At 51.3% G+C, this 24,717-nt stretch overlaps 9 protein-coding genes across 9 annotated transcripts; 5 read left to right on the top strand and 4 right to left on the bottom strand.

Annotated features, from left to right (window-relative positions):
* The first annotated feature begins 46 nt into the window (after positions 1–46).
* Positions 47–3,025, top strand: V1518DRAFT_410306 (fungal-specific transcription factor domain-containing protein). Its single transcript, XM_066902565.1, has 2 exons — positions 47–2,647; positions 2,701–3,025. The coding sequence occupies exons 1-2, from the start codon at positions 102–104 to the stop codon at positions 2,936–2,938; spliced, it is 2,784 nt and encodes a 927-aa protein (XP_066762470.1). The 5' UTR covers positions 47–101; the 3' UTR covers positions 2,939–3,025.
* Positions 3,026–4,212: 1,187 nt separating this feature from the next.
* On the bottom strand, positions 4,213–4,752 carry V1518DRAFT_403403 (uncharacterized protein; the record flags this gene model as incomplete). The annotated part of the gene is made up of 1 exon (XM_066901869.1): positions 4,213–4,752. One exon carries the CDS (start codon positions 4,750–4,752, stop codon positions 4,213–4,215), a length of 540 nt encoding a protein of 179 aa, XP_066762469.1.
* A 4,923-nt stretch (positions 4,753–9,675) lies between these two features.
* Positions 9,676–12,675, top strand: V1518DRAFT_49779 (uncharacterized protein). Its single transcript, XM_066906599.1, has one exon. The coding sequence runs from the start codon at positions 9,841–9,843 to the stop codon at positions 12,454–12,456; it is 2,616 nt and encodes an 871-aa protein (XP_066762468.1). The 5' UTR covers positions 9,676–9,840; the 3' UTR covers positions 12,457–12,675.
* Positions 12,480–14,468, bottom strand: V1518DRAFT_410293 (uncharacterized protein). The gene has a single exon (XM_066902564.1). It carries the CDS (start codon positions 14,408–14,410, stop codon positions 12,506–12,508), a length of 1,905 nt encoding a protein of 634 aa, XP_066762467.1. The 5' UTR covers positions 14,411–14,468; the 3' UTR covers positions 12,480–12,505.
* On the top strand, positions 14,238–15,379 carry V1518DRAFT_410292 (ubiquinone biosynthesis protein COQ7-domain-containing protein). The gene has a single exon (XM_066902563.1). The coding sequence runs from the start codon at positions 14,594–14,596 to the stop codon at positions 15,326–15,328; it is 735 nt and encodes a 244-aa protein (XP_066762466.1). The 5' UTR covers positions 14,238–14,593; the 3' UTR covers positions 15,329–15,379.
* On the bottom strand, positions 15,336–16,813 carry V1518DRAFT_410291 (uncharacterized protein). The gene has a single exon (XM_066902562.1). It carries the CDS (start codon positions 16,798–16,800, stop codon positions 15,403–15,405), a length of 1,398 nt encoding a protein of 465 aa, XP_066762465.1. The 5' UTR covers positions 16,801–16,813; the 3' UTR covers positions 15,336–15,402.
* Positions 16,814–19,895: 3,082 nt separating this feature from the next.
* On the top strand, positions 19,896–22,408 carry V1518DRAFT_410283 (P-loop containing nucleoside triphosphate hydrolase protein). Its single transcript, XM_066902561.1, has 3 exons — positions 19,896–20,069; positions 20,122–20,310; positions 20,359–22,408. Exons 1-3 carry the CDS (start codon positions 19,959–19,961, stop codon positions 22,366–22,368), a joined length of 2,310 nt encoding a protein of 769 aa, XP_066762464.1. The 5' UTR covers positions 19,896–19,958; the 3' UTR covers positions 22,369–22,408.
* On the bottom strand, positions 22,396–23,799 carry V1518DRAFT_410281 (putative tyrosine protein phosphatase). The gene is made up of 4 exons (XM_066902560.1): positions 23,727–23,799; positions 22,779–23,667; positions 22,663–22,729; positions 22,396–22,602 (listed from the first exon to the last, which is right to left on the bottom strand). The coding sequence occupies exons 2-4, from the start codon at positions 23,435–23,437 to the stop codon at positions 22,543–22,545; spliced, it is 786 nt and encodes a 261-aa protein (XP_066762463.1). The 5' UTR covers positions 23,438–23,667; positions 23,727–23,799; the 3' UTR covers positions 22,396–22,542.
* V1518DRAFT_49204 (uncharacterized protein) lies at positions 23,527–24,704 on the top strand. Its single transcript, XM_066906597.1, has 4 exons — positions 23,527–23,667; positions 23,726–23,945; positions 24,001–24,100; positions 24,163–24,704. The coding sequence occupies exons 1-4, from the start codon at positions 23,621–23,623 to the stop codon at positions 24,504–24,506; spliced, it is 711 nt and encodes a 236-aa protein (XP_066762462.1). The 5' UTR covers positions 23,527–23,620; the 3' UTR covers positions 24,507–24,704.
* Positions 24,705–24,717: the final 13 nt, after the last annotated feature.

The raw sequence follows: 24,717 nt of genomic DNA, 5'->3' as shown, positions 1-24,717 counted from the left end.
TGCTGTCTGCGCTGCCGGCAGAACACAAACGCGACGCCAGAACCATCGCCAACCGTGTCCCCAACAGCGTCCCCGCCGAACGCGGACCTCCGAACGGCACAATGGGCTCGAGATCCCCGGCAACCGTCTCACAATCGATCATCTCTACTGCCGTCGTACCAAGTGCCGCAGCTGCCTCAGCTGCCTCACCCGCAAAGCGCCGCCGCGTCACGCTGGCATGCTCGCCATGTCGTGTCCGCAAGGCAAAGTGCGACGGCCGCATGCCTACCTGCTCCGCCTGTCTTGTTGCTGGGCAGTCTTGCTCGTATCCCTATGATTCCAGTCGGAAGCGCGGCCTGCCAACCGGCCATTCTCAGGAGATGGAGCTGCGCACGACGCTATTCGAGCACGTCCTCGGTACGCTAGTCGCAGGCAATCCTGCGCTGGAGCACTCCATTATCGAGATCCTCCATTCACGTTCTGTTACTAAGGTCGACCTCGCTGACTTCCCGGCGCCGTCTTTTTTTGCGCCATGGTATGGGAGCTCCGTCGCCTCGATATTCGACGAAGTCGTCGGTAAAGTGAAGACCCATCTTACGTCCGGATCGTTTCGTCGGAGAGGCACCTCTTTTGCTCAGCTGAGGGCCGAATCTGTTGCCATAGCCCGCAGTATGAATCCAGCTCCGTCTATGTCAATCGCCTCGGCACGTATCCCGGTTACTGCTCCGACAATCAGCACTTCTACAGGCTCATCTTTGTCTGAGGTAGCAAAGCTACTTAACCCCGACTGCTTCTTCGTGCACCCCGCAACTGGCGCACTTGCTTACATTGGTCGTTCCACCGGTATCTCTGCTAACCGCGCGCAATCCGTCATTGCGTCTCTGCACGCGTCCGACGATCCCTTCGAGGCCACTCTGTCGTCCCATATTCCAGATCTTCCTTCCGCTGCAGTTCTCCCGCCGGATACAATGCGCCTCATTAATTTTTATTTCACTACCATGCATTCATGGCTTCCCGTTGTTGACAGGTACTTACTCGTCAAGTTCGTACACACATACTCCGCTATGCCGTTGCAGCCTCTACTAGAACCACAGCCCCCGCCGCTTCCGTCAGCCACTGCTCCGCAGCCTTCGACAACGGACTCCGCTGCTCTGCGCTGCTTGCTTTGGGCCATACTGACCATCGCAGCAAAGCAGGCATCTCCTGACAATTCAGCCGGGCAGCATGTACAGGACTATGCCGCGTACGCGCACGCCGCGATCGCGCAGTTGTCACCAACGCCGCACACCGCGACCGTGCAGGCGCAGATTCTACTTGCGCTGTACTATCTTGGCATAGGAAAGTGGTCATCCGCGTACAACCTTGTCTCCGCAGCCTGCCGGTCCGCTCTTGCCATGAATCTATACATATCCACCGAAAACCTGCCTGTCTCCGCTGCAGTTTCACAAGCCAACATTCTAAGTAGCCTCGCGGATATAAAACAACGGCGCAGAACATGGTGCGCTTGCGTCATTGTTGACACGATCGTTGCCGCTCGTGTCGGCAAGATGCCTACACTCAATATCGAGGACTATTACTGGAATATGCCGGGTCTTGTTGACCAAGGTGGATGGGAGGAGTGGGAATCCTATCGACCGCCGGAAGAGATAGTCGAGCCTGTTTATCCTTCTTCTGGTGATCCGGCACACTCCCTTTCAGTATTCGATCAACTCCTCAAGCTTGTCTGCATCATCAATCGACTCATACATTCGTCGTCCGCGTTTCGACCTCTCGTCTCAGAGTCGCCAGACTTTGCATCAGAGGAAGCTACATACGCTGCATTTTCCTCAGAGCTGAAATTCTGGGAGAAGTCTCTGCCATCCTATTGCCAGGTCTCGACAATTCGTGACACGCCGCCATGCCCGCACATGCTCAACTTGCACCTGTCCTACCAACTGGCGCTCTGTCTGCTCCAAATATCCACATCATCCCCTTCATCCGCACTCACACGCCAAGACCGCTACTTTGCATGCACAAAAGACATCCTCTCAATTATCATGAACACAAACGGATCGCATTTGTTATGGCTCCTTCCGCCCATGGGCGAATATTTAGTCTGCAGCGCTGTCGCTTTTGCGTCGCAGATCTCCAGCAGTGACGACAACAGTGACAACGTGCCGGATGATTTCTCTAACGATATCGCGATGACTTGTGCTGTATTGCAGAATATCGCAAAAGTATGGCCTGGCGCCGCTATAGTTGTGCGCATGATGGTTGATTCACAACCTGAAAAAATCACATTCCCAGTGCCGGCTCGTCCGCCACAGCAGCTATCACGACTCCTTATACAGCCTCACACACAGCAACCACACTTTCAACCCCATACGGCTTCAAAAACTATACTTCCTCCGCTCAGCTCTGCCATCACTCAAGTGCCCGCTCCGGCATCGACAACCTTGATCAGCGACAGCGACGACATAAGTTCAATCCTCCTCAGTATGAGCGGTTCCGCCGACCCCGTGTCCATGTCGACGTTACCACGACAACTGCCACTACCTCGATCTCATGCAGTCCCACCGCAGGCGATTCCTGCGATGACTGCTCCCACGAAAATGACGACTTCTGCCGAAACAAGCGAGCTTGGTGATGAGTTTGGCGCGTATTCCATGCTAAATTTGGGAGAGTTTGGGTACGTGTTGATCTATACTGTACATGCATCTATGGAGACTAACACAGGTGCAGTGACGATGATGATCTACGGTTAGAGCAGTTTATGCAGAACCTAGGCTACTTCAACGACGTCAACGCGGACGGAACGCTACCGTTGACCCCTCTCATCGTGTCACATCCGCAGCGCGATGCGACGTCCATGGCTGCGGCTGCTTCTTCTGCTGTTGCTGCGACGGCAGCAGGGGTGATAACGACTTCATTTAATGGAAATGGTGCAAGTGGAGGGCATGCCGTTGGTTCTTCAGTCTAGTGTTTAGTTTACTTGGAATAATGTTGGGTTATCTGTCATTAGTAAGTCGTGGAGTTTAGATAATTGAATATTGATTAACACGCGAGAAATTATACCTGGGTATGATGGCCAATATGCAATCTTATGGCTGCTGCAACAACAGCATCTGGTGGCAGCCTTCGCTCCGTGTGGAAGCACCGGGCCTTGGTGTTCCCATGGCACCGGAAATATCTGAACTAACGGTGCGCAAGCTCAAGCCGAGACAAGATACACGGACAATATTCAATAGTTATAGGAATTTAGTTAATTAGGTGGGACCTAGAATGAAACTATATCGGGGAAGCGGTGTTGGTATAGTTAGTGGCCCGAAGTTGGTCCTGGAGTTAATCGAATAGAATAAATGATGAAGGTCAATGAGATAGCGACTGGGTAGATCAAGGGGTTTTCTAGAGCAGATAGCTGATAGCGAGTTCGGTAGCCGATGGCGAATACCGACTTTATCTATATCTTATCATCTATAGTTATCACCAATTTAGGCTGCACTTTCATTATGGATCGCAGTAGAGCTTGAATATTGCGCTCTTGCGCAATATTCAGGAGGCACGTGCTCGCTGCAGACTTCTAGTTGTGGTATGGCAGAGATTTGATGGGGCTCAACTTCAAAAATTTCAGTTCATAATAGACTAAAGGAGAACTTCGAAATGCGAATTGATAATAGTACAAGTATGATGACGTTTATGAACCCAAATATTACTTTCTTTCTCATAAGTTTCTGATTCCAAATATCTACGATAGTCTTCCCTTGCTTCCCGTAATTCCCGTTAGTCTCCTTCTTGCAATTGCCAATGGTGGCCCCAATGTTCTTCTACGATCTATTGTGAATTGTTCATAATTCCTGATGGCATGGTGTGTTCATAGGTCATGTCTCACGAGTCCAATGCAGCCAATATCCATCTTCCTCGCTATGCTGTCAACAAATTCACGCAGCGTAGATGGGATCACAACAAGCAAAAGCAAATCAAGTCAAACATTATGAGCCAATCATGGTACATATTCTCGACTAAATGAGCCCGATTTAGGTGATGCGGCAAATGAGCCTGCGCGATTTTAATGGCGAGGTCAACAGCAAATCGTCAGGATAAAGCAAACAAACTTGTATTCATGAAATCAAAATCAGATGTATACGCCGAATCCCTACTCAAAACCCCAAAGAGCCTGTCTCCGACTCAGAGCCCCAGCTTGCGATAATAGCTACACACCGAGCGACCATGGATGCTGCATAGAGCAGATGCAGTCTAGATCGCCGTCTTCACAGAAAGCTCCTTGACTTCGAAAACAGGAGCACTTTCCACTCTAGTGGAAAGCTCTTCGTTCCTATAAGCAGTAGCCGATCCCTCTTCAGCGGAAATGACGGTTGCAGCAGCCTGTAAACGCTGGATCCGGTATAGCCGGAGTCTCCAAATACACACTCTACTGCAGTACACACAGACGGCAAGCGAGACGACAAATAGAGCCGCGTAGCATGCAAGGAACAGAAGACGCGGAAAGATATCCACAAATATTTTAGGTGCACCAAACACGGCATCAAATCCTGACGTCTCGCAAAAATAGCGCGCGAGAGTGGTAGCGATGCTCTCGGTTACGAGATTCCTGAAGCCAAAGGTGCGAATATAGTAGCCCACATCGGATTCCGCCTTATATACGATCATTCCGGCGCCGATGAAAACCCAGAAGTAAGGCAAGACGCTGGCGACAAGTTTGCTCAAGCCCAGGAGGCCGCAGATGACGCCAGCCTCGAGGAAGAGAAAGCCCACGACATAGCAGGGGCTTGCCATGGTCAGCAAAGTACTGACCGTGCTGTATCCAAATATGGGAGCATAGCTAGCACCAAATAAAGCCAATAGAGGCAGGGCTATGGTCAGACAGACGACAGTGATGAGACTGCGACGGAAATACGCGTCGGCGACATCGAGCTGTGGGATGAGCCGGGCAGCTCTTTCCTCCAGACTAGTCTCGGGGGGGTCGGAATTAAAGATGGAGCAGGAGAACATGACGCCGTTCTCTAGTAGAAGCTGAGGGCGACGATGGTGATGCCGGAGAAGTTTGGGACATCTCTGCCCAATGAGGCAAAGGACTAGCAAGAGCAGCCGCGTTTCGTGCGGCGCGCTTAGCCCAGACGATCGTCGACATCGCGACTTTGACTCTGCACCGCAACTAACAGATTACATTCACATTCAGGCGCATGCTGGCGGCGTACCACGACAATACAAGCCAATTCTCAGTCGAGATGCAGGCTGCTGTTTTGCGGCAGTTCAACGTTGTGTAGGCGATGAACACGCTTTAATCCGGCGTCGGCATTTCAATCCGCGACCATCAAGCGTTCGCGGTACCGGCTCATTCAGTGTATGTATCGTGCGCAAACTCGTTACGTTCCCTGGCACTACTGTTTGATGTCGATCTCGTCTGGGAGATGTTTCAAATGAATCCGGCCGCCTATCTTGTGACATGTTTCGTATTAACAGGCTCGTACATTGTCCCTGTCGACAGCATCGGTAGCTGCTCGCGAGCTGCGCGACGTCAACGGAAAACGCGTCTCGGAAGGGAACAAGATTTTTCAGTTCCATTATATGACTTGCAGGAGCTCGCGGTGCAAGGGGATGCGAGGGATTGTCCTCCTCGGGCAGCCGAAGCCATGTGTGCACAAATATCCGCACTATGCCATTGCTGCGGCCAGCACGGACGGCGCCATAACGGCGCAGCATATGACGGTGCTGAGGCACGTGTGTGGGGAGTTACTCTGACCGCGAGCGCGGGCGTGGGTGTGTCGAAGCGTTTGCTAAATGATGAGTCTCGGCATTTTGGATGCGAGCGGCCTCTTCCCGCCCGCTCACCTCCCCTACGACTCCTCTCTGTTGGTCGCTTCAGCGCTTTGTGCGAGAGTTAGCGGCGCGGTCGCAGTCGAAAGCTAGTAACACAGCCAATCTATTACGCCATGGTCCTTGCCGAAACTATGGCACTGCACAACCTCGCGGTTGCTACCTTGTTACGTGCTTCGCGCAAGTAGTGCGCGCGCTTGTTGTCGTCATTCTGATAAGTATATGAGCCACTGTTCATTATCCAGCCTTCGCCCGTAATTCTGTCGCAGCCTTGCGTCCCTCTCGTCGGTAGTCTCCGCATTCTCGAGATAAACCTTCCTCATAAGCGAGATACATGTTCTCTCGTTTCACCTGTCATATTACGGTCACGCTTTGAGACTCGCTTTGCTAAAACTGATGATATGTTGAAGCAATCATATGATCTTCCTGAATAGTCGGGTTATCCGGAGGCAGCACTCAGGTCAATAAGAATTGGCAAACTCACACCAGCAGGATCATTGTTGATATTGCAGCTACTAACGACTGTTCACGAACTGGTTACGAGATAGATCTCATAATTCTCGCACGCCAGTCATACTATCCTCTAACACGCTGATCTTGTTTTGTTTTGCATTTGATCTATAGCCACTGCACTGCAGTCTTCCACATCAAAGGCTGTCTGTCATAACCGCGTGCGTGGAGCCGAGATCGCGAAAATCAGCATGGCCTCGTCGTAAATGATTACATCTTCTCTGTGTGACAGAGACAATAGGCTAACACATTAACAAGCTAATACGTCAAAAAATGTCAGAATGAATGTATCACGAAATGGCAAGAATTGGTAGCGATCCAAGATATTCTAGAACGACCTTGTTTTTCATTGGCAGTTAATCCAGCATTGACAAACTCATTCGCGTGCAAGTTTGTCTGATGAGCAAGTAAAACTTGGCGCGTGGAAGGATAGTGGACGGTTGGTGCAGTTACGTTTTGATGTTCAACTCGGAGTTTAATCCTACGCCGCTCACATGCATATCACGACTTTAATCGCCAACTGCGACATCTGTGCTTCAAGCCCGCTGCACCCTCGATCATCCATGCCTGATCAAGTGCCATACAGTCTTTCTACTTGAGATCGTTCCATTTGTCGGTATACTCAAAATAAATGCCGACATTAACTTTGCTACGGTCAACTCTGGCTTGTTTGTCCTCGATGGTGTAGCAAGTGGCATTACGATCCCGATTTCTTTGGCGAGATTGGAAACTCTGTTAAGTTTGTCTACTGTTGATTTGATATCCAGCGCGCTAGACAGCGACACTACGGTATTGAACTCAGCAACTTCCATGCAAGCAACTGATTTGCGCACCTTGCTCCGCCGGAAGTTTCCATCGGCATGGAGCATTCGCTATTACTGACATAGAACGCAAGCGTAATTAACTAATGGAATAATGTGGAATGAGATCTTGCGATTTGTACATTGCACATTCGATATTTCAGCTGAGGAAGTTACTTTATACATACTTTAAGTTACTGTGCTGCGTCTGAAGAGCGATGTGATGTGTGTTGGAGGAGATGCGCATATGGCCTTGTACGTGTACTGCCAGTGTTCATACTCACATTATTAGATCTGTCGCTCGCTTGACACTCTCTTTGATTTCTTTTATGTCTTGGAAATTAAGCTGAGGCGAGGATATGGTACACTGCCCCGCAACGGGACAGAGGGTAAACAATCATTCCAGCAACAACGCCAACTCTCGCCACAAGCATAAGTTTGCGCCTCACGCCTCTCTTCCTTCTTTCCCTCATCTCTTTTTACCAAGTGTGGGTCCCGGTCTTCTTATACGCCTATCTCCAGGTGGACGCTCGAGTCTTTACTCGCGCCCAGGGATTCGGCAAAAGGTGAATGATCTACATTATGTCTCGTGTCGTCTTGTGTCAGCTCGACACCGTGGGGATCGGGGTAAAGGAGTGGGTGATGGTCCCTGCCTTTGTGCCCGGTCTGGTTATTCGTGCGAACCGCTTAGCGGGCACCAGAGCCTGCCTGCGTTAGCTTTCCCAATTCCTATTCTAGCAAGTCTGGTTTGCGTGCCGCGGCGCAGGATAGATGCCGCAAGGGAACTGGAGTTCCTAGTAAGTCTTTAGGGAGTAGTGGCACGTACGTTGTGTCCAATACGAGTGAAGGAAATAAATCTCGCTCCTCACTTGTCTCCACAGCTACAGCAATGTACAGAGAGACCCTATATTGCACGCTGGCAGATTTGAAATGGATTTATAATTGGATTATAATGAGTCTTGATTAATTCTTCTGCGTAATCATCGTCCTGGGACGCAGAATTAGCTCTCTGTGTGCACTCAAGCACATCTGCCCAGTTCGACATTTGTGTGTGTTTCTATTGCCTGGATGTCTTCTACGATCACTGGAGGTGTAGCGGACGAAATTATCGCCGTAATTCACCGCCCTCACTGTCGTGGATATAGCTAACGGCATATCCAAATGAAGACAAAGAAATAAATCCAGCGGCGGCAGGGCTCTGTGCCGATGACTTTAGTTGCAAATTGAAGAAGTTGGAGAAGCGTCTCGGCAAGCGGCAACTCGCCCGTGCGCACTACTAGCAGTGTACTACAGGCAAATCACGCGCCAATCACGTATGTTCTTGTAGATAGCAAATTGAGACGGAAAGCTCTTCCATAAATTGTACAGCATCTTGGAAACTGACGATATCTGCCACTCTGGTAGCACAAAAGATCAATGGAAGATGACTGTGTATCAGACCAAGCGGCCAACACACATGTGTGACTTTTTTTGCAGACTAACACAGATATGTCGTGATATATCTAAGTCCCACAACTTCATCGGGTACTTTTCCATTAACGCAGCCAGACAAGCTCGAGATGGAATCTTGATCTGGCAGGCACACTACAACTTTGCCGAACAGTGATACCAGGTTCTTTAATATATTTTCTCGTGTCTCGTGAAATTCAATCGCCGCCTTCATGAACTCACGATTGGTTTTTAAATCGGAACGCTGCTTGTTCTGGAGCTCATGAAGCCGATCCCGCAGTTCGACGCACAACTGAAGCTCCGCGACTTCAGGCTGTAGACTGAGGATGTGCCTACCGAAATGCACAGGAATTATTGACCGCGACAGTAGTATTAAGCCATTTGTGTCCTTGCGATTCGAAAGCACATCGTTGTTCGTGATCCCCGGCTACAGAGATAGTTATTATGTAGTCGTCAATTACACAGCTTTCATCGTCGATGTAGTTATAATCGAATTCATTATTCTTGTCGTCATTGCCGCTACAAAGACTCACTCTTGCAAGGTCATCCTGAGACAGATATTAGAGTATTCGCTAGTCTAGAGATTGCGAATTGACTTGAAGATAGAGAGCGTGCGAAGCGACGTGCCAGACGACTTACGACATGATTGCAGAGTCGCGACAGACTAGTAGGAGAAGCTGTGAATTAGCGGTACATGGAGACAGTCAACAAGCGAGAGGCATCTGGGAGATGGGCGCAGTGCGTGTCGATTTGGCCGGGGGAGTGGGTGCGAAAATTGAGTCTCCAGATCGTCTTCACGGATCGCGCGACCCTCATATTCGGGCTACTTACCCTATTCCCTGTGCTCACTGTAGCACTATGAATCTTCATCCTATTAGCTACAACCAAGCAGTATAGAGACAGAATTTCCGCTTTGAGTCAAAACAACGGCGACGTGAGCTGCCTGCAGTAAGTTGAGGGGAAAGAGGAATCGTGCGGCCACTGCACTAGAACACACGCGGCGTAGCAACTCTTCTGAAACTTTGCAGAGTTGTCCATTCCCCCTGCGCCCTTTTATTCTATTTATTCTATCTCCTTGGTCTTAATCTTCTGCCCGCTTCGACAACACACTGTCTCGCACATTCGAAAATCGTTGCATGCGTGCTGTTCGAACAGCGGACTCGCTCAGACTTCGGATAAACGCACTGCCGGTGCGGCGTGCGGGGTGCGGCGCGGCTGTTTGTTGCCCCTCCGCGTTTTCGCTCCCCGCGTTCATAGGTCTTTCCATGCCCCATTGCCCCGCTTCCCCATGGCCTCCGCGCCCGACGACCCACCGCCACCGCCGCTACTGCCTGCATCGGTGCTACTCATTGGCATCCGTGGTGTTGGAAAGTCCACCCTCGCTCTCATCGCCGCACAATGTCTAGCCGCTCGTTTCGTCGACACCGACGCCCACGTCCACGCCGCCCTCGGCACCAGCCCACTCGCTTACATCCGTGAGCACTCACTTCAGGAGTACCGCGCTTGCGAGCATGAAGTTCTGCGTGCGCTGCTTGCGCAGGCGTCGGATCCCGCCAACCGGTGCGTTGTCGCTGTCGGTGCAGCCGTGCTCGAACACAAGCCGAACCAGCAACTCATCTGCGAGTTCCGCGACGCTGGACCGAATCCCGTCGTGCATGTCGTCTGCGACATCAATCGGATCGTGGAGTACTACAGTGGCGCGACCGATGTTGCTATGGTGCTGCAGATGTGCGCAGCCGCCATCGCGGTGTTTCGACGTTGCGCCAACTACGAGTTCTTCAATTTACTGTCCGAAGGCCGCGTCTCGACCGTGTCTCCTTATAGCAAACACTCACAGCCTCGATCCACAACTACTTCGACAACACTGAGCTCTGGAGACTCGACCAAGCAGCTCTCTGGTCTTAGTAGCCGTGCGCTATCGGCGCGCGCGCCGAGGCCGTTTCTGCTACTCAAGAACTCTGAACGGGATTTTGTGCACTTTCTTCGCACCGTACTTGGCCTTGATACGACCGGTACTTTGCTTTCTCGTGTACCGCCACCAGAGCTGCGCAAGTATACATACTCGGTTTCGTTCAGATTCCCGCTGGACATCACCGTGCACTCGCAGTCTCGCATGGAGGACCTCGTTCTCGGAGCGGACTGCGTCGAGATCGTTGTCAGCATGCCGCGATTTCGCGACAGTGGTCTACTGCTTGAATCTATTGCGCAGTACTATAGCACAGTGCGCCGGTACACGACATTACCTATCATGTACTCCATCGCCACCGGTCCCCTCACGGAACTGCTCGATGAGAGTAATTTTAGCTTGTATCTAACTTTGCTCGATTACGGTCGGAGACTGGCCCCGGAGTACTTCAACATCAGCTTGAACCATCTTTTCACCAAAGGAGAAGACGGTTTTCGTGATACGACACTTGCTTCTCGATTAGTCGAGGCCATACACGGGCATGGTGAACACTCGCTGGTTTCGAAAATAGTTGGCTCGTGGCATCAAGACGCGCATCCCGGAATTGAGCCCGACATGTGGTGGTCGTCGACGGAGCCGAAGCATATTCTCGAGAATGCGATCCGCTTGCAATGCCGTGTGGCTCGCATCAGCAAGGAAGCCACAAGCAGCGAAGACAATTCTCAAGCTCTCGCATTCGTCGAGAACTACACTCGCCACGCCGCAGAACACGGGTGCCATCTCAGCGCATTCAATACTGGACATGCGGGCCGGCTGTCACAAATTTTCAACCCGATACTTACGCCAGTTGTTGCGCACTACGCTGCTGACTCGACATTACTCGATCCGCTAAATGTCCCCTTGTCTGGCCTACCGCGCGAAGTTTCTGCATACGGTGCGCAAAAGGTACTTCACAGCGCGTTTGCTTTACCGACATTGCGGTTTTACATCTTCGGCAACGACATCGCAAAGAGTATATCGCCCCTCGTCCACAACTCCGCATTCCAAGCGATGGGCCTTCCGCATGCACAGATGTACTACCAAACCGACAACCCTGGCAACATCGCGCAGCTCGCACGCAGCATTGGACTTGGTGGCATTGCTGTGACCACACCACATAAGCAACGGGCGGCAATGCTTGTGGACTCGCTCTCAGTCGAGGCGCAGATCATTGGGGCCGTCAACACGATTGTGGCCGAGCACAGCGTGAACGCGACGCAGAAAGTGCGAGGCGAGAATACTGACTGGGTCGCCGTGTACAAGAGCATAGCCGCACATCTGTCGCCTGTGAATGCGGTGTCACATCGCACAACTGCGCTTGTAATTGGTGCGGGGGCGTCAGCGCGCGCGACGGTGTACGCACTCGTGCAGCTTGGTGTGGAGAACATCATAATTTACAACCGCACTCTCGAACATGCTGTCGCGGTCGCGGAGTATTTTAATAAGCAATCGTTGATCATGCGACCATACTCGTCCCAGGATTTGCTGAGTATGGTCAACACCGGCACGTTTGCTGGCAGAGCGAGCAACTCAAGGCAGCATAGCCCTTCACCGCCACAACAGCACCGACAGTCGCCTACAGCCGAAGGTTCTATCAAATCCCGCAGATTTCACATCCATGTTCTGCGCACCCTCGACGATGCACCGGAGCAACTGAAAGAATCCGGCTTGGAAATGCCGACTATCATCGTCTCTGCCGTGCCTGTCCACGTCGATTTCCCATCTGCATGGCTGCAATCGCCGACCGGAGGCGTCGTGCTTGAGTTATTTTACTCGGACCTGAACAGCCCGATCCTCCGACGCGTGCGCGCGGTGCAGGATCGCGGGTGGATCGCGGTTGACGGATTAATGGTCCTTCCCGAGCTGCTATGTCTCCAGTTCGAGCTGTGGACGAACAAACCGGCAGCGCGTGGTATTGTGGCTCAGAGCGTCACGAGGTACTACGAAGACCATATATAACAGCGCGATGCACCGTAGTTATTGTTTTACTTTTGTATTATACATTGCCTCACCAGGTTTCCTCGATATAACGTCCCTGCTTCTCCAGCACAGAGATCGCCGCCATTCCTTCGCCCTTTCCGAGCGTGGCCTCAAGCGCGTCATGGATGGCCGCGCGCACTGCTTTCGGCATCTTCCCTTTGCTGCCGCAAACCCATACGTACCCGCCGTTGTGTGCAAGCATGTCGCCAACTTCGCGGGCAACCGAGGTTATCTTCAGCGCGCTTTGCACGTATTTGAGTCTCGGAGCAGTGTCGTCGTCGGTGTGGTCGCGGGAGAAACAGGCGAGGATCTTCGTGGATGGGGTGATCGTGAGCACGCTGATTCCGCTTGCTGTGGATCGGGATTCGGATGCGGAAGGGTGCTGCAGCCATTCTTTGTGATAGTAGAAATCTGAGTCATGCAAACGGTTTCCAAACACCAATAGTGTCGACGGCGATTCCGCATCTCGAGGCAGCGATAACCGCTGTGCCATCAGGAAATGTAATGGCGCAACACCTGTGCCAGGCCCTACTAGCAAGACTGGTTTATCCGCCGGCGGTGGCGGAGTCTGCGGTGCGGAAACCTCGACGAGAATCGCATTCCCCACGGCAAGCCGTGCCATGAACCGCGTGACCACGCCTTGTCGAATACGGCGCAGTATCGTGCGGTACTTGACAATCGCAACGAGTAACCCTACCTCCGCAGTGGCCGCGTCGTATTGCGCCACAGAGAATTGTCGCGGTCGTAGCGGCTGGAACACATCGAGGATGTATTCAAGTGGTAGCTTTACTGAATCGAATTCGAGAAGACATTCCAAGGCCGACCGCCGAGGTCTGTCGGCGTAGTCATATCTGTCCTGCGTGAACTCTTCATTCCCCGCATCCCCAAGCTCGCGAAGCTTCTCACGCTGTTGTTCGTTGCCACTGGAAAAAAAACTCGCGACTTCGAAAAAGCTCGCGCGCGGCACGCAGCCGATGTCAAGGTGGTATGTTAGCAGGGTGCGCAGGGTTAATGGAGTTGTGGTCGCCCATTTCCGCACCGTGGCAGGCACCGCCAGCGGCACATCCGCCACGGCGGTCCAGTCTTGCGCCGTGATAAGTGTCGACACGTCGTCGCTATCGTTCTCGGGGTATACTAATATCGTCGCACCGGGGACTATGCCCGGCGTGTCTGCGGAGAGCTTGATGTGGAACGCGCGCGTATCTTGGAAATGCGTGGGTGGCGTAATGCGTTCGTTGCGGACGACGACCGCAGCACGCACAGGGCCACAAACACGCGACTGCACTACGTCGTCCCTCGTTGTTTGCTTCATCGCTGTGCTCCCGTCTTCCACCGTAACCGGCATCTCGGGCTTTAACAACACATCATCAGACAAAACATTAACCCCGGGTGGACATGCGTACAAGTCTTGCAACCTATTCGCAAGCACCTGCTCCCACACGGCATACGCAGCCTCAACTCCGCCGGATGCACTCTCGTCGCCCTCGCCGCGTGGACACAGCTCGTGCGCGCCAAGCTGGAGCAGCCGCTTGTGCATTTTCCGTGCAGCAAAGTTGAAATGCGCATATGAGGTATCGCCAAGACCGAACGTCGTGAACGGCAGACCGGCTAGGGCGGTCGCCGGCAGAGCGCGGCGGAGGAGGAAACGCCACAGGCGGCGTGCGTGCCGTGGCATTTCGCCGTTGCCGGTAGTCGCGCATAGGAGAATCACAATCGGAACTTCGTCGTTGGCAGTTTTGGGATGCGTATTGCTTGCGGCGAACAATACGGCAGCGACGCGGGCGAGGTCGTCGGCGCCGAGAACGGCCGCACGGAAGCGCAGACGGCGCAGGCGTCGGCCGAGGCGCTCAGCGAGGGACTGGGAGGTACCGGTTTCGGAGAGGTAAACAACAGCGATAGGTGGACCACGGTGGTCTAACACGACAGATGGCATGGCAGAGACGAAGTGGGCGGCGAAAGACGAGGAAGAGAATTGCTTTTTTAGGCCTACATGGGCTAATGAGCGACATCGCTGCGCCGTGAGACGTGCGGCGCACCTTGTGGCTCCGCCATCAGCTCACAATTCCAGGTTCGCACGTTTTGAAGACCTCAATCACCGTTCTTGCGATCCTCAGCAATGGTTTGCGTCGCCGCTCGGGTTCGTACCGCTAGGCTACGTGTTCCTGCGGGTTACCGACCATACTCCGCCCACGACAAACACAGCCACGGAGAACAGGCACATCAGCCGATCATCCCCGAGACCGTCGTTCCAGCAACATCCTCGACCTCGCTTCCCCCGCTCTCTGCAGAATCACGCGCCTTTCTAGCGCGCCTTATTCGCGTTGATCAAGCCGGCGAACTTGCCGCCGACCTTATTTACTCAGGGCAGCACGCAGTGCTCAAGCGCACGATGCCCTCCATCGAACCTCTGATCAAGCACATGTGGGAACAGGAAGTGCACCACCACGCCACCTTTGACCACCTGCAGACGCGCCACCGCATACGTCCGAGCTTTCTCACTCCCCTGTGGAAAGTGGCTGCGTACGGGCTTGGTGTTGGCACGGCTGCGATGGGAAAGGAGGCCGCGATGGCGTGCACAGAGGCAGTGGAGACCGTGATCGGTGCGCATTACAATAACCAGCTGCGCACTCTTGCGGGTATGCTTGAGCAAGAAGCAACGGTTGCGGGCGGACATGTGAGTCCTGAACTACAGAAGCTCGCGCAGACTGTTAGCCAGTTCCGGGACGACGAGCTTGAGCATCTTGATACCGCTGTGCAGAACGACGCGGCCGGCGCTCGGCCATATTGGCTTCTCACGGAGACCATCAAGGGCGGCTGTCGCGCTGCAGTTTGGGTTGCAGAGCGCGTATGAGCAGACTGCTGTGCATATCGATATACATATAATACACCAATCAACTAGCTAGTATGCCGCTGTTGGGACACAGCCTATGCAGCGCGGTCCATGACATCCACCCTGGCCTCGTTACTTCCGGCGTGTCCCCACGGACCCTCGAGCTTCGCCTCCCGTATCCGCCCAGCCCAATACGGCCCGATTACATCCTCCCGAATCTCCTGTAGCGCGTCAATCACATCTCCCCGCAACCGCGCAATTTGATATCCGAAACTATCTTTCTTCGTCAAGATCACATCCATGACCGCTGGCATCGACACAAGCACTAATGCACCGTCGCTCGTCGTAGCTAGCTCCTTGCATACTCGCAACAGTTCCGGCACGGGAAGTCGTAGTAGATGCTGGGAGTCTAGCGCGAGCAAGGACCGCGCGTCGCTGGAGTGTACCCAATTGCACAGGACCTCCACAAGGCTTGCACTACTAATCGGATAATTCCGCACAATTGCCGGGTTATGCAGCGCGACATAGTCACCAGGTATCAGCGCAAGCAAGGTCCTATCCACCTCGTCGCGCAGCGTCAGATTTTTCACGATACTGAACTCCGCATCGATAAGGGCAAACACGTCGCCCCGTAACTGGCCTAGTCGGCCAAGTGTTCGTCCGGCCGCGCCCCGCGATATAGACGATGCGAATGAGGAACTGTATATCCGCGCTATCTCAACGTATGCGGGCTTTGCGACCATGAAGATCGACGGTGGCAGATATAATTGTAGTAGTGCCTCGTAGAATTGCATCGTAACCAACTCCGCAAGCATGTCGTCCGACGCAACTGCGAACACCACGAGTTCTGGTGGAATGTCGTCGACGCCGGTGCTGTTGCTCTTCTGCCGTAGTATCAGAAGAACAAGTTCCTGCACACGCGCCATTGTCGTGGTGGCTGTCTCCGGGGTTTCCCGCTTGATCTCGAGCGCATTAGTGATTACCACGCTCCGCGCAAATGGTGCGCCGGAAACCAGGAACCTCGCAACAGCGGTCTCCACGCGCGAGATGATGCCTTCGGATAACTTTTCGTTCTGAACCAGTCCCACAACGTTTCGAATCACTTGTTCGCCGTTGCCACCGGCTGAGAAGTCGTACAGAGAGAGAAACTCGACCGCAGTCTGGCGGATCTTGTCGTGTGTCTCCGTCATCACCGTCGTAAGCAACGCCTCCGCGTCGCCTACGACCGTCTTGATCTCTTGCCACGATGTCGCTCCCGGTGCTGAAATGAGCGGAGATATTACATCGTCTACCAGCAGCGCGATGATATCGCTCGAAAGCGTGGGTATACTGAGGCAAATGACCACGCCTGGCCATATCCTGGCCAGCGACCCAGGGCTTGGAGGGCCGGCAGACCGTACTGCAGAAACGTACCGCTGCAACACGCGGATATCCAACGATTCAGATCTCGCAGATTCGAGGTATCCTGCGAGAAGTGTGTACGGATCTGACATTGTGGCAGTTGATAATCAAATCAGCGTACAGCTACGATGCGGCAACTTGTCTCCCAGCTTCTACAACTACAAAACCCTTCATCGTTGTACTCATGTACAGTCCGTCGATCACGGTCTGAATGAAGGCCCTGATCAGGATTTAGCGTCTGTTCCCAGCGGCTGATATGTTTTAGTAATTTATACTGGTAGGCACGATTCCAGATCAAGGACCACCCCTTGCAGTCTCAAAACTGTTCGTTTTAGACTTCTTGCTGAGGGCGTTCACGAATTCGAGGTCGCTGTTCACTGACACATCCGCAAAAGAGCAGCTACAGTCTCGATAGTTTGGTCGAGTCAACAAAGTCAAGCAATATATCATGTATGATCGTATCATCAGCAAAAGTACCAACTGCAAGTAGCAACACTGGAAGCTTGCCCATCTAAAGTACTGTATGTAAGTTTGTCGCTGATTTAAAGGCAACTTTGTAAATTGCTTGGCATATCGCCAAATCTGAAATGATAGATTCCGTATTATATTGCACCAAAAGTGCAGACGATTGGCTGACAGTTTCATTGCCGTCTTGTCGTTTGGCCCCCTCACTGGTTATTCACCTGCTGACGTGGAGTCCTCACGATTTTCGGACACAAACGTACTCGCAATTTGGCTTCAGAGTCTAAATCTTCAAGGTATGGCTGGTTATCAATGTATGGCCTTTGTGAAGACCGTGAAGAAGCTCTGGAAGTTACAAGCTTGTTTGCTTAGTGATCATATCTCCGCCTAGATACTATAGCATGTCACAATTCCTTAAGCATTGTGAATTCGGCTTGTTTCGGATTCTCCGGACAACTTCGCAGGTGCAGCGCAAAGCTAGCCGTAATGTCTAATTTCTCTATTCTCGCTATGTTCTGCGGAGTTGCTCTGCACATAGGACAACGGTTGCTCCTGTTTGAGGCATTTAGTGGTGGCATTTCTTGATAAGTAATGGCCGCAGGTCATAGTCACCATATCCGGCGTCTCTCCATAAAGCATAAGACACCTGGAGATATCGCGTAGTTTAGCCAGAAAATTCTCTTTGTGTTCTTCAACTCCTTTCTTAAGTGCTTTATAAGCATGTTCTGTCTCTTGATCAATGGCACAACAAGGTAGTTGTGAAGTCGAGACAAGTGGTCCATAGTAGCCTGCTGATATTCAGGAGGCCACATTGTATAATGCCGTACGGTAGAGACTCTAGAGCATCAGTCAGACCTGTAGTAATGCCTTCATGAAATTCGTTAGATTCAAGCACAAAAATCAGCCTCAACATTTCTGTGCGCGCGGGGTGGTATAAGCAGCGGAAACTGTATCAACAAAAGCATCTAGCATAGCATAGGTAAACATCTGATGTTTTCTGTTGGCAGAGAGCGCAGACCCATTCAGCAGTGCTCTAGATATTTCGCTAGGCCGACCCAAGAGCTTTACATCGCGGAGGAAGGTAATCAAGGTAGTGAGAAGTTTGATAATCCCAGTCACAAACGCGTCTGTAGGAGTGCTCAAAGCTTCTGTAGCAATAATAACTTTCTGCTAGCGATCGAGCGCATGCTTCCAAATCTTCCGAGATAGTCTCGTGATTGAAAACTTGTGCAAAATCTTGAACAGCTCTGCTTACACGTGTGACGTAGCTCTTGTCTCCAAAAGCGTCGGATTGTGTAGCAATGACTAATTCACGAACGACAGCAGTTTCCAAAGTAATCCAAGAGAGAGCTGTCTTCGAGTCCGTCCAGGGATACAAATATCGACATGCGGTCACTATTTCCGGCCAGATAAGGAGTCTGTAAATGAGTAAGTGAGCCAAAACATCGTGTAATATAGATAATATGTCAAAGACAGGTGCTAATATTTAAGTAGGGTTCCATTTTGCTAGGTCCAGCAGCGTCCTAAGAGGAATTTGTGAAGCGGCATTAAAGCACATGTCGCAGTGCGCTTTCAGCGCGCGAGCTGTCGCGGATATTATGTAAACTCAAGGAATTGAACGTCTGCTTCAGGTGAATCAGCGTTATAACTGATACGTTAGTCGAAGCGGAATTCGAGTCATCGGGAACTAGTTGGTCGACTTGATCCATATCGACTACAAAGTAGTCAGCACGCTTGTAGAGCAGCACAGCAGCATGGAAATCAAGCGTATCGGACACCATAAGAGGACATAAAATGCAAATCTCGTGACGTTCACGTTTCCGCCGATAGCTGTGAAGCGTCAATCGACACCATTTCGTGAGAAGCCAGATTACCTGAGCGCAGAGAGCTTCCAACGTTCGTTGGTAATGCCAGTTGCGGAAGATGGCAAGCACCGACGCCTGATTCATACAGTACGGTGGCCTGCAAACGTACAATGTCAGACATATAGCACTCACAAATAGTGTACGTGTGCACGTCGACAAGCGTGCGCAAAATCATTGCCTAATTACTTTGCAGCCTTAATTCACTACGCAGCGTGGCGCGAACGAAGGACGCCGCACTACCTACCGTCACGTCGGGAGATAAAACGTAAATTAAACGTTAAGGAGCCTTGGTGCTAAATGACGTCAGCACTTTGCAGTGCTTCCATATCGCTTCTATCAATTTTACTTTATTTTATTGAAATTCTTTAAGATCAATCAGTATACTCATTAGTTAAATACTATAGGTGGCAGATGCATTCTGTATATGAGTTTACAAGCAGTTTGCGTTACTCGTTCGGCGTTCTAAAACGCCTACAGCATACTATGCGGAATCTACATGAGACTATCCTATCGCATAGATATGCAGAAGCCAAGCTCCAGTTAGCCATGCGATGTTAGAGCAACTGGGATTGGCTGCTGAAGCGAAGCTACTGAGCTGTTCAGCTACAAGATTAGCATGTAAGCGAGATTTCTAGCCAGCGAGTAGTGTTATGCAGTTATCTTAACAACACGACTAAAATTGGGTTAGTCGTGCTTATAGGCAGTAGCGACTTACGGATACTTAGCGGCCCACAATGGTGAACATCACGATGGGCGAGCGCTGTCGTTGTGAATGCCGGTACAAACCGCTTTGCCACAACAGGAGGCGCCGCGTTGAAACTCTAACGGCAAATTTGATTCCTCCCAACAGCGCTTTAAAAATTGGTCGGCGTACAGCGTCGCGCAGCACAGGCACAAGTGAGGACTCATTTCGCGACTTTAGAATGTCTCGCAAGGGCAAAAAGCCACTGGTTAAGCGCAAGTCTGAAAAAGAAGCGCGCCGGTCTCACGATGCCGAAGAGCTGGCTCTGCTAGAGACTCGCATCAGCGGTGTTGTGAGTACTTACGTTTGTGGGAGAACTTGTTCTAGGCTGACAAGACTAAAAGACGCCTGACAATCTGAAGACTTTTGACGACCTGCCTATATCGAAGCAGACAGCTCTTGGATTGAAGCGGTCACATTTCACGACTCTGACTGAAATTCAAAAACGGTCAATTCCCGCTGCGCTGCAAGGCAGAGATGTGCTTGGGGCAGCGAAGACCGGAAGCGGCAAGACTTTGGCATTCTTGATTCCCGTACGTTACTCGATGTGCACACTTGTGTAATGGACTAATAAGTTACAGATGCTGGAGTGCCTATACCGTAACCGGTGGACACAGTATGATGGTCTTGGTGCGCTTATTATTTCCCCGACTCGTGAGCTCGCAATCCAAATCTTTGATGTCTTGCGCAAGATAGGCCGCGAGCATTCGTTTTCTGCCGGTCTCGTCATTGGAGGAAAGGACGTGAAAGTGGAACAGGACCGCATATCTCGACTAAACATTCTCGTCGGTACACCAGGCCGCATTCTACAACACATGGACCAGGCAGCAGGATTTGATACCGGCAATATCAAGCTGATCATCCTCGACGAAGCGGACAGAATTCTGGATATGGGTTTTCGTAAGACGCTGGACGCCATTATCGAACACTTACCAAAGCAGCGCCAGACTCTGCTGTTCTCTGCAACTCAAACGAAGTCCGTCGCCGATCTCGCTCGTCTCAGTCTCTCGCCAACTAAGTCCGAGTATATTTCCGCTCATGAATCGGCCGACACGAGCACGCCGAAAAATTTACAGCAGTACTATGTCCTCACACCGCTGCCAGAAAAATTGGATACGCTATTCAGCTTCTTGAAGACGCATCTCAAAGCGAAAATCCTGGTTTTCGTGTCCTCGTCGAAGCAGGTTCGGTTCATGTTCGAGACGTTTAAGACGCTTCACCCCGGTATTCCGCTCATGCATATTCACGGTCGGCAAAAACAAGCTGCGAGAATCGACGTTACCGAGCGGTTTTCCGAGTCTAAATATGCTTGTTTGTTTTGCACAGATGTGGTTGCCCGTGGTTTGGATTTCCCAGCTGTGGACTGGGTGATTCAAGTTGATGCACCGGAAGACGCAGATACTTACATTCATCGTGTTGGTCGAACGGCACGCTTTGACGCTGCAGGTCGTGCTCTTCTCTTTCTTACTCCATCCGAGGAGACTGAAATGCTTTCTCGACTGGAAAGCAAGAAGGTGCCGATCGAGAAAATCACAATAAAGGAAACAAAAAAGAGAAGCATTCGAAGTGATTTGCAAGCACTTTGCTTCAAGAATCCTGAAATTAAGTACCTTGGGCAGAAAGCGTTCGTCTCGTACTGCAAGTCAATTTTTATTCAGAAAGACAGAGAAGTGTTCAAGTTTGACGAACTCCCTACGGAAGAATTTGCAGAGAGTTTGGGTCTTCCTGGCGCTCCTCGCATCAAATTTATCAGCGCTCGTCGTGCTAATCAGCTCAAAAATGCAGTCAAGAAGGAGGATAGTTCAGATGAAAGCGAATCAGATCAGGAAGACAAGTCGCGTGCTAAGCAAGAACCAGCTGTTCGGACGAAGTACGATCGGATGTTCGAGCGCCAGAATCAGAACGTCTTGTCGGCGCACTATCAGAATTTGATTAATGAAGAGCCTGCGAAATTGCAATCCGCAAATGATGACGAGGAGGATTTCATGGCTGTCAAGCGTCGCGACCACGCTCTATATGATAATGAAGACGATGCCGGTCTTGAAGCAAAGACAGACGATACTTACTTTGATCCCAATGCGCCGGTGTCAAAGCGACAGCTGAAGGCTGCGTTATCTAAAAAGTCGATGCTCAAGTACAAGCCGAATTCGTCTAAGCTTGTTTTCGATGATGAAGGCAAGCCGCACGCCATTTACGAATTTCAGAACGAAGAAGACTTCCACCAGCAGGGCGCACCAGAAGAGCAGAAGGCAGAGTTTGTACTCAAGGAGAGTGACAAGATGCAGGATGAAGACGTACTGGATAAGCAAGTTGCAAAAAGCAAGCGACAGGAAAAGCGCCGGCGGCGGAAGGAGAGAGAGTTTGCCGAGCAGGATGAGGACGATTCTGGTAGTGACGAGCAGGAAAGCCAGGACGATGAACTGCGACAACAGACACAGAGCAAGCGTGCTAGAAAGTGGTTCGAAGTAGATACGGAAAGTATGGCCAAGCAGAAACGCGCAAAAACCCAGAACGTGGTCGAAGTCGCACAACCTAAAACTTTGGAGGATCTGGAGGCGCTGTCTATGAGACTTCTGTCAGCAAATCATTGATTGATGCAGTGATAGAAAAATGTAATATAATTTTCAAAAACTCGTCAATTAACTATTATTTATGCTTTTGCATAGGCAAATCGCAGCACCGCCACTCGCCATAGCGCTATCCCAAAATGAAACTCCGAACCCGTAGACAATATCCCATAATATAACATGACATAAACGGCACTATCACAAAAGAAAAGGCGGCGCAGCGGTCGGATCGATATGTACTGAATAGACGTTGAACGCCTAAGCAGTGATTAATCAGTGACGAAAACAAAACAGGGTGGAAGGAGACAGGTTTCATACCTCTATGTGAAGCTCGATCAGCACCCGCTTACGCGATCCTGCAAATCGTCTATATTCCTCAGAAACGCTATACTAATTAGCACATCCTAACTAACTGTCAGTCGAAAAAAGCTCACCTCGCAAGATTCCAGTGCTGGACACGCCGAAGGCATCCAATCACAGTACCAGTTCTGTGTCTTCCCATGCCACCGCACACAAGAAGGGGATAGTTTTCTTTGTGCGCGATAATATCCAAAGCACGTACTATTGCAGCTTCCGGAAGCTGGTCCCATGGGTTGGTAGAGGTTTTTGAGTGACGAGCGCTGCCAGCGCCTCCGACAGCCGGTGGAGGGGTTGCCGCGGAAGAAAAGAAGGTCCCCTGGCTTGAAAAGGTTGCTGTAGACAGAGCACCATCGTTCGCGCGAGGTGTGGATCCAAGTTTCGGAGCGCCGTCGTCATCGTCGTCATCCTGATCCTCGACGCCAGCGCCGTTTTCAAGGCCAAGGTGAAAGATCTTGATGCCGGTCTCACGGGCATACCGCACAAATGCCTCGGACGGGTCTTCCATCTCAAGCCAAACAACTGAATTCAATGCCAAGTCCTTGAGAAATGGAAAATTTATTGGCGTGGGTTGACCGGAGCGGTAAAGCTGGTCCTCAACCGGGCAGAAGTTCAACGGCGGGACGAGCTTCTGGAATGGTGCGTAGTGAAGCGTAGCCATTTCCGAAGCTGTGGACGAATTGGTCGACGACGGCGAGTTCGAGTCAAAGTCGTCATCGTTCAAGTCGTCCGCCATGGCTGCCGTAAAGGAGAATCGTGCGTCGAGCGTACTCGTTGATACGGCCAGCTTTGCAGCTGAGTTGAATCGTCGCGATGAGCGTTAGAGTTTGGCGCAGCGAAATCTGCTCCGCTCCACATTTCGCCTGTCCGCAATCTCCAAGTGTGTTTGTCTCCTAAGCACCTAGTACAAGTTTCCACTATGGCGGCCGAGTCGAGTACAGCTCCAGAGAATCCTCCATCGGCATCGTGAGTTTGCTTTGTGGGGATTGTTTTACGTGGATCGCATCTGACCGGGCCCTAATAGTCTTTACATTCGGAACCTGGACGAGTCTGTTAAGATCCCTATTCTAAAGGACTCGCTAGAAGCTGTGTTTAGCCAGTATGGCAAAATTCTCGACATTGTCGCACACAAGAATCTGCGGATGCGTGGGCAAGCGTTTGTCGTTTTCGACAATCTCAAATCGTCGGAGCTTGCCATGGAAGAAGTGCAAGGGTTTGATCTCTTTGAGAAGGAGAAGCCGATGGTAACTACCAGATTCCGGAGTATTCGGAGATCGCATATACTGACATGTGGTCTAGGAAATACATTACGCAAAATCAGCGAGCGACGCTACTATAAAACAGACCGGCGATGAGGCGGCTCTAGAAAATCACAAGCAGCATAGGCTTGAGGAAAAGGGTATGTCAAGCACTCTCGACTTTCTTCACTGGTTTTTAGACGACTAATATCTAAAATCGTAGAACGGAAGAAATTGGAACTTGAAGCGCTTGCTAAAAAGCGCAAACGCATTGGTGCTGTCGCTGGCCGCAACGCCAAACGCATGGCTACTTCTCTAGCCGACGAGCTTCTCCCTCCCAACAAGATCCTATTTTTACAAAACCTACCTGACGACATCACATCCGATCAGCTTACTGCTGTATTCGACAAGTTCCCTGGATTTTTTGAAGTGCGGCTTGTACCCGGTCGGAAAGGTATTGCCTTCGTGGAATACTTTGCAGACGACGAGGCCGTCGTTGCGAAGGAAGGAACACATGAACTGGAGTTTAGCGACAAGAAGACAAGGATCACATTTGCTCGCAAATAAGTGTGCTATATGTTGTTCGTTGCGTAGTTATTTGTATTATAGTGTGTTTGTGTACCGGTACTGTATGTTCTTTAGAAGGTCACAAAAGACTGTTCGGAAGATATTAGAGCTGTGCGATCTTCAGTCTGCCCCGAGTCCTGTTGCTGGTGATTGGGAGAATTGACTGCGACGAGTTGTGGCGTTTGTCGTTTGACTTCACACGCACGACGCT

Source organism: Limtongia smithiae (genome assembly GCF_038497785.1).
Source record: "Limtongia smithiae strain NRRL Y-17922 unplaced genomic scaffold V1518scaffold_1, whole genome shotgun sequence".
NCBI lineage: Eukaryota > Fungi > Ascomycota > Lipomycetes > Lipomycetales > Lipomycetaceae > Limtongia > Limtongia smithiae.
The sequence above is the reverse complement of the archived record's forward strand: the minus strand, read 5'-3'. Positions and strand labels throughout refer to the sequence as shown.

What these genes read in the sequence shown, in the direction of transcription:
- V1518DRAFT_49779 (XM_066906599.1), top strand. Translation starts at nt 9,841, where the DNA reads ATGGCCTCCGCGCCCGACGACCCACCGCCACCGCCGCTACTGCCTGCA.
- V1518DRAFT_49204 (XM_066906597.1), top strand. Translation starts at nt 23,621, where the DNA reads ATGGCGGCCGAGTCGAGTACAGCTCCAGAGAATCCTCCATCGGCATC. An exon ending in TTGAGAAGGAGAAGCCGATG is followed by an intron (nt 23,946 to 24,000) that starts GTAACTACCAGA and finishes CATGTGGTCTAG; the next exon opens with GAAATACATTACGCAAAATC. An exon ending in GCATAGGCTTGAGGAAAAGG is followed by an intron (nt 24,101 to 24,162) that starts GTATGTCAAGCA and finishes CTAAAATCGTAG; the next exon opens with AACGGAAGAAATTGGAACTT.
- V1518DRAFT_410306 (XM_066902565.1), top strand. Translation starts at nt 102, where the DNA reads ATGGGCTCGAGATCCCCGGCAACCGTCTCACAATCGATCATCTCTACT. An exon ending in CTAAATTTGGGAGAGTTTGG is followed by an intron (nt 2,648 to 2,700) that starts GTACGTGTTGAT and finishes ACACAGGTGCAG; the next exon opens with TGACGATGATGATCTACGGT.
- V1518DRAFT_410281 (XM_066902560.1), bottom strand. Translation starts at nt 23,437, where the DNA reads ATGGCGGACGACTTGAACGATGACGACTTTGACTCGAACTCGCCGTCG. An exon ending in CAGCACTGGAATCTTGCGAG is followed by an intron (nt 22,730 to 22,778) that starts GTGAGCTTTTTT and finishes TAATTAGTATAG; the next exon opens with CGTTTCTGAGGAATATAGAC. An exon ending in TGATCGAGCTTCACATAGAG is followed by an intron (nt 22,603 to 22,662) that starts GTATGAAACCTG and finishes ATCACTGCTTAG; the next exon opens with GCGTTCAACGTCTATTCAGT.
- V1518DRAFT_410292 (XM_066902563.1), top strand. Translation starts at nt 14,594, where the DNA reads ATGGTTTGCGTCGCCGCTCGGGTTCGTACCGCTAGGCTACGTGTTCCT.
- V1518DRAFT_410293 (XM_066902564.1), bottom strand. Translation starts at nt 14,410, where the DNA reads ATGCCATCTGTCGTGTTAGACCACCGTGGTCCACCTATCGCTGTTGTT.
- V1518DRAFT_410283 (XM_066902561.1), top strand. Translation starts at nt 19,959, where the DNA reads ATGTCTCGCAAGGGCAAAAAGCCACTGGTTAAGCGCAAGTCTGAAAAA. An exon ending in AGACTCGCATCAGCGGTGTT is followed by an intron (nt 20,070 to 20,121) that starts GTGAGTACTTAC and finishes CAAGACTAAAAG; the next exon opens with ACGCCTGACAATCTGAAGAC. An exon ending in CTTTGGCATTCTTGATTCCC is followed by an intron (nt 20,311 to 20,358) that starts GTACGTTACTCG and finishes AATAAGTTACAG; the next exon opens with ATGCTGGAGTGCCTATACCG.
- V1518DRAFT_410291 (XM_066902562.1), bottom strand. Translation starts at nt 16,800, where the DNA reads ATGTCAGATCCGTACACACTTCTCGCAGGATACCTCGAATCTGCGAGA.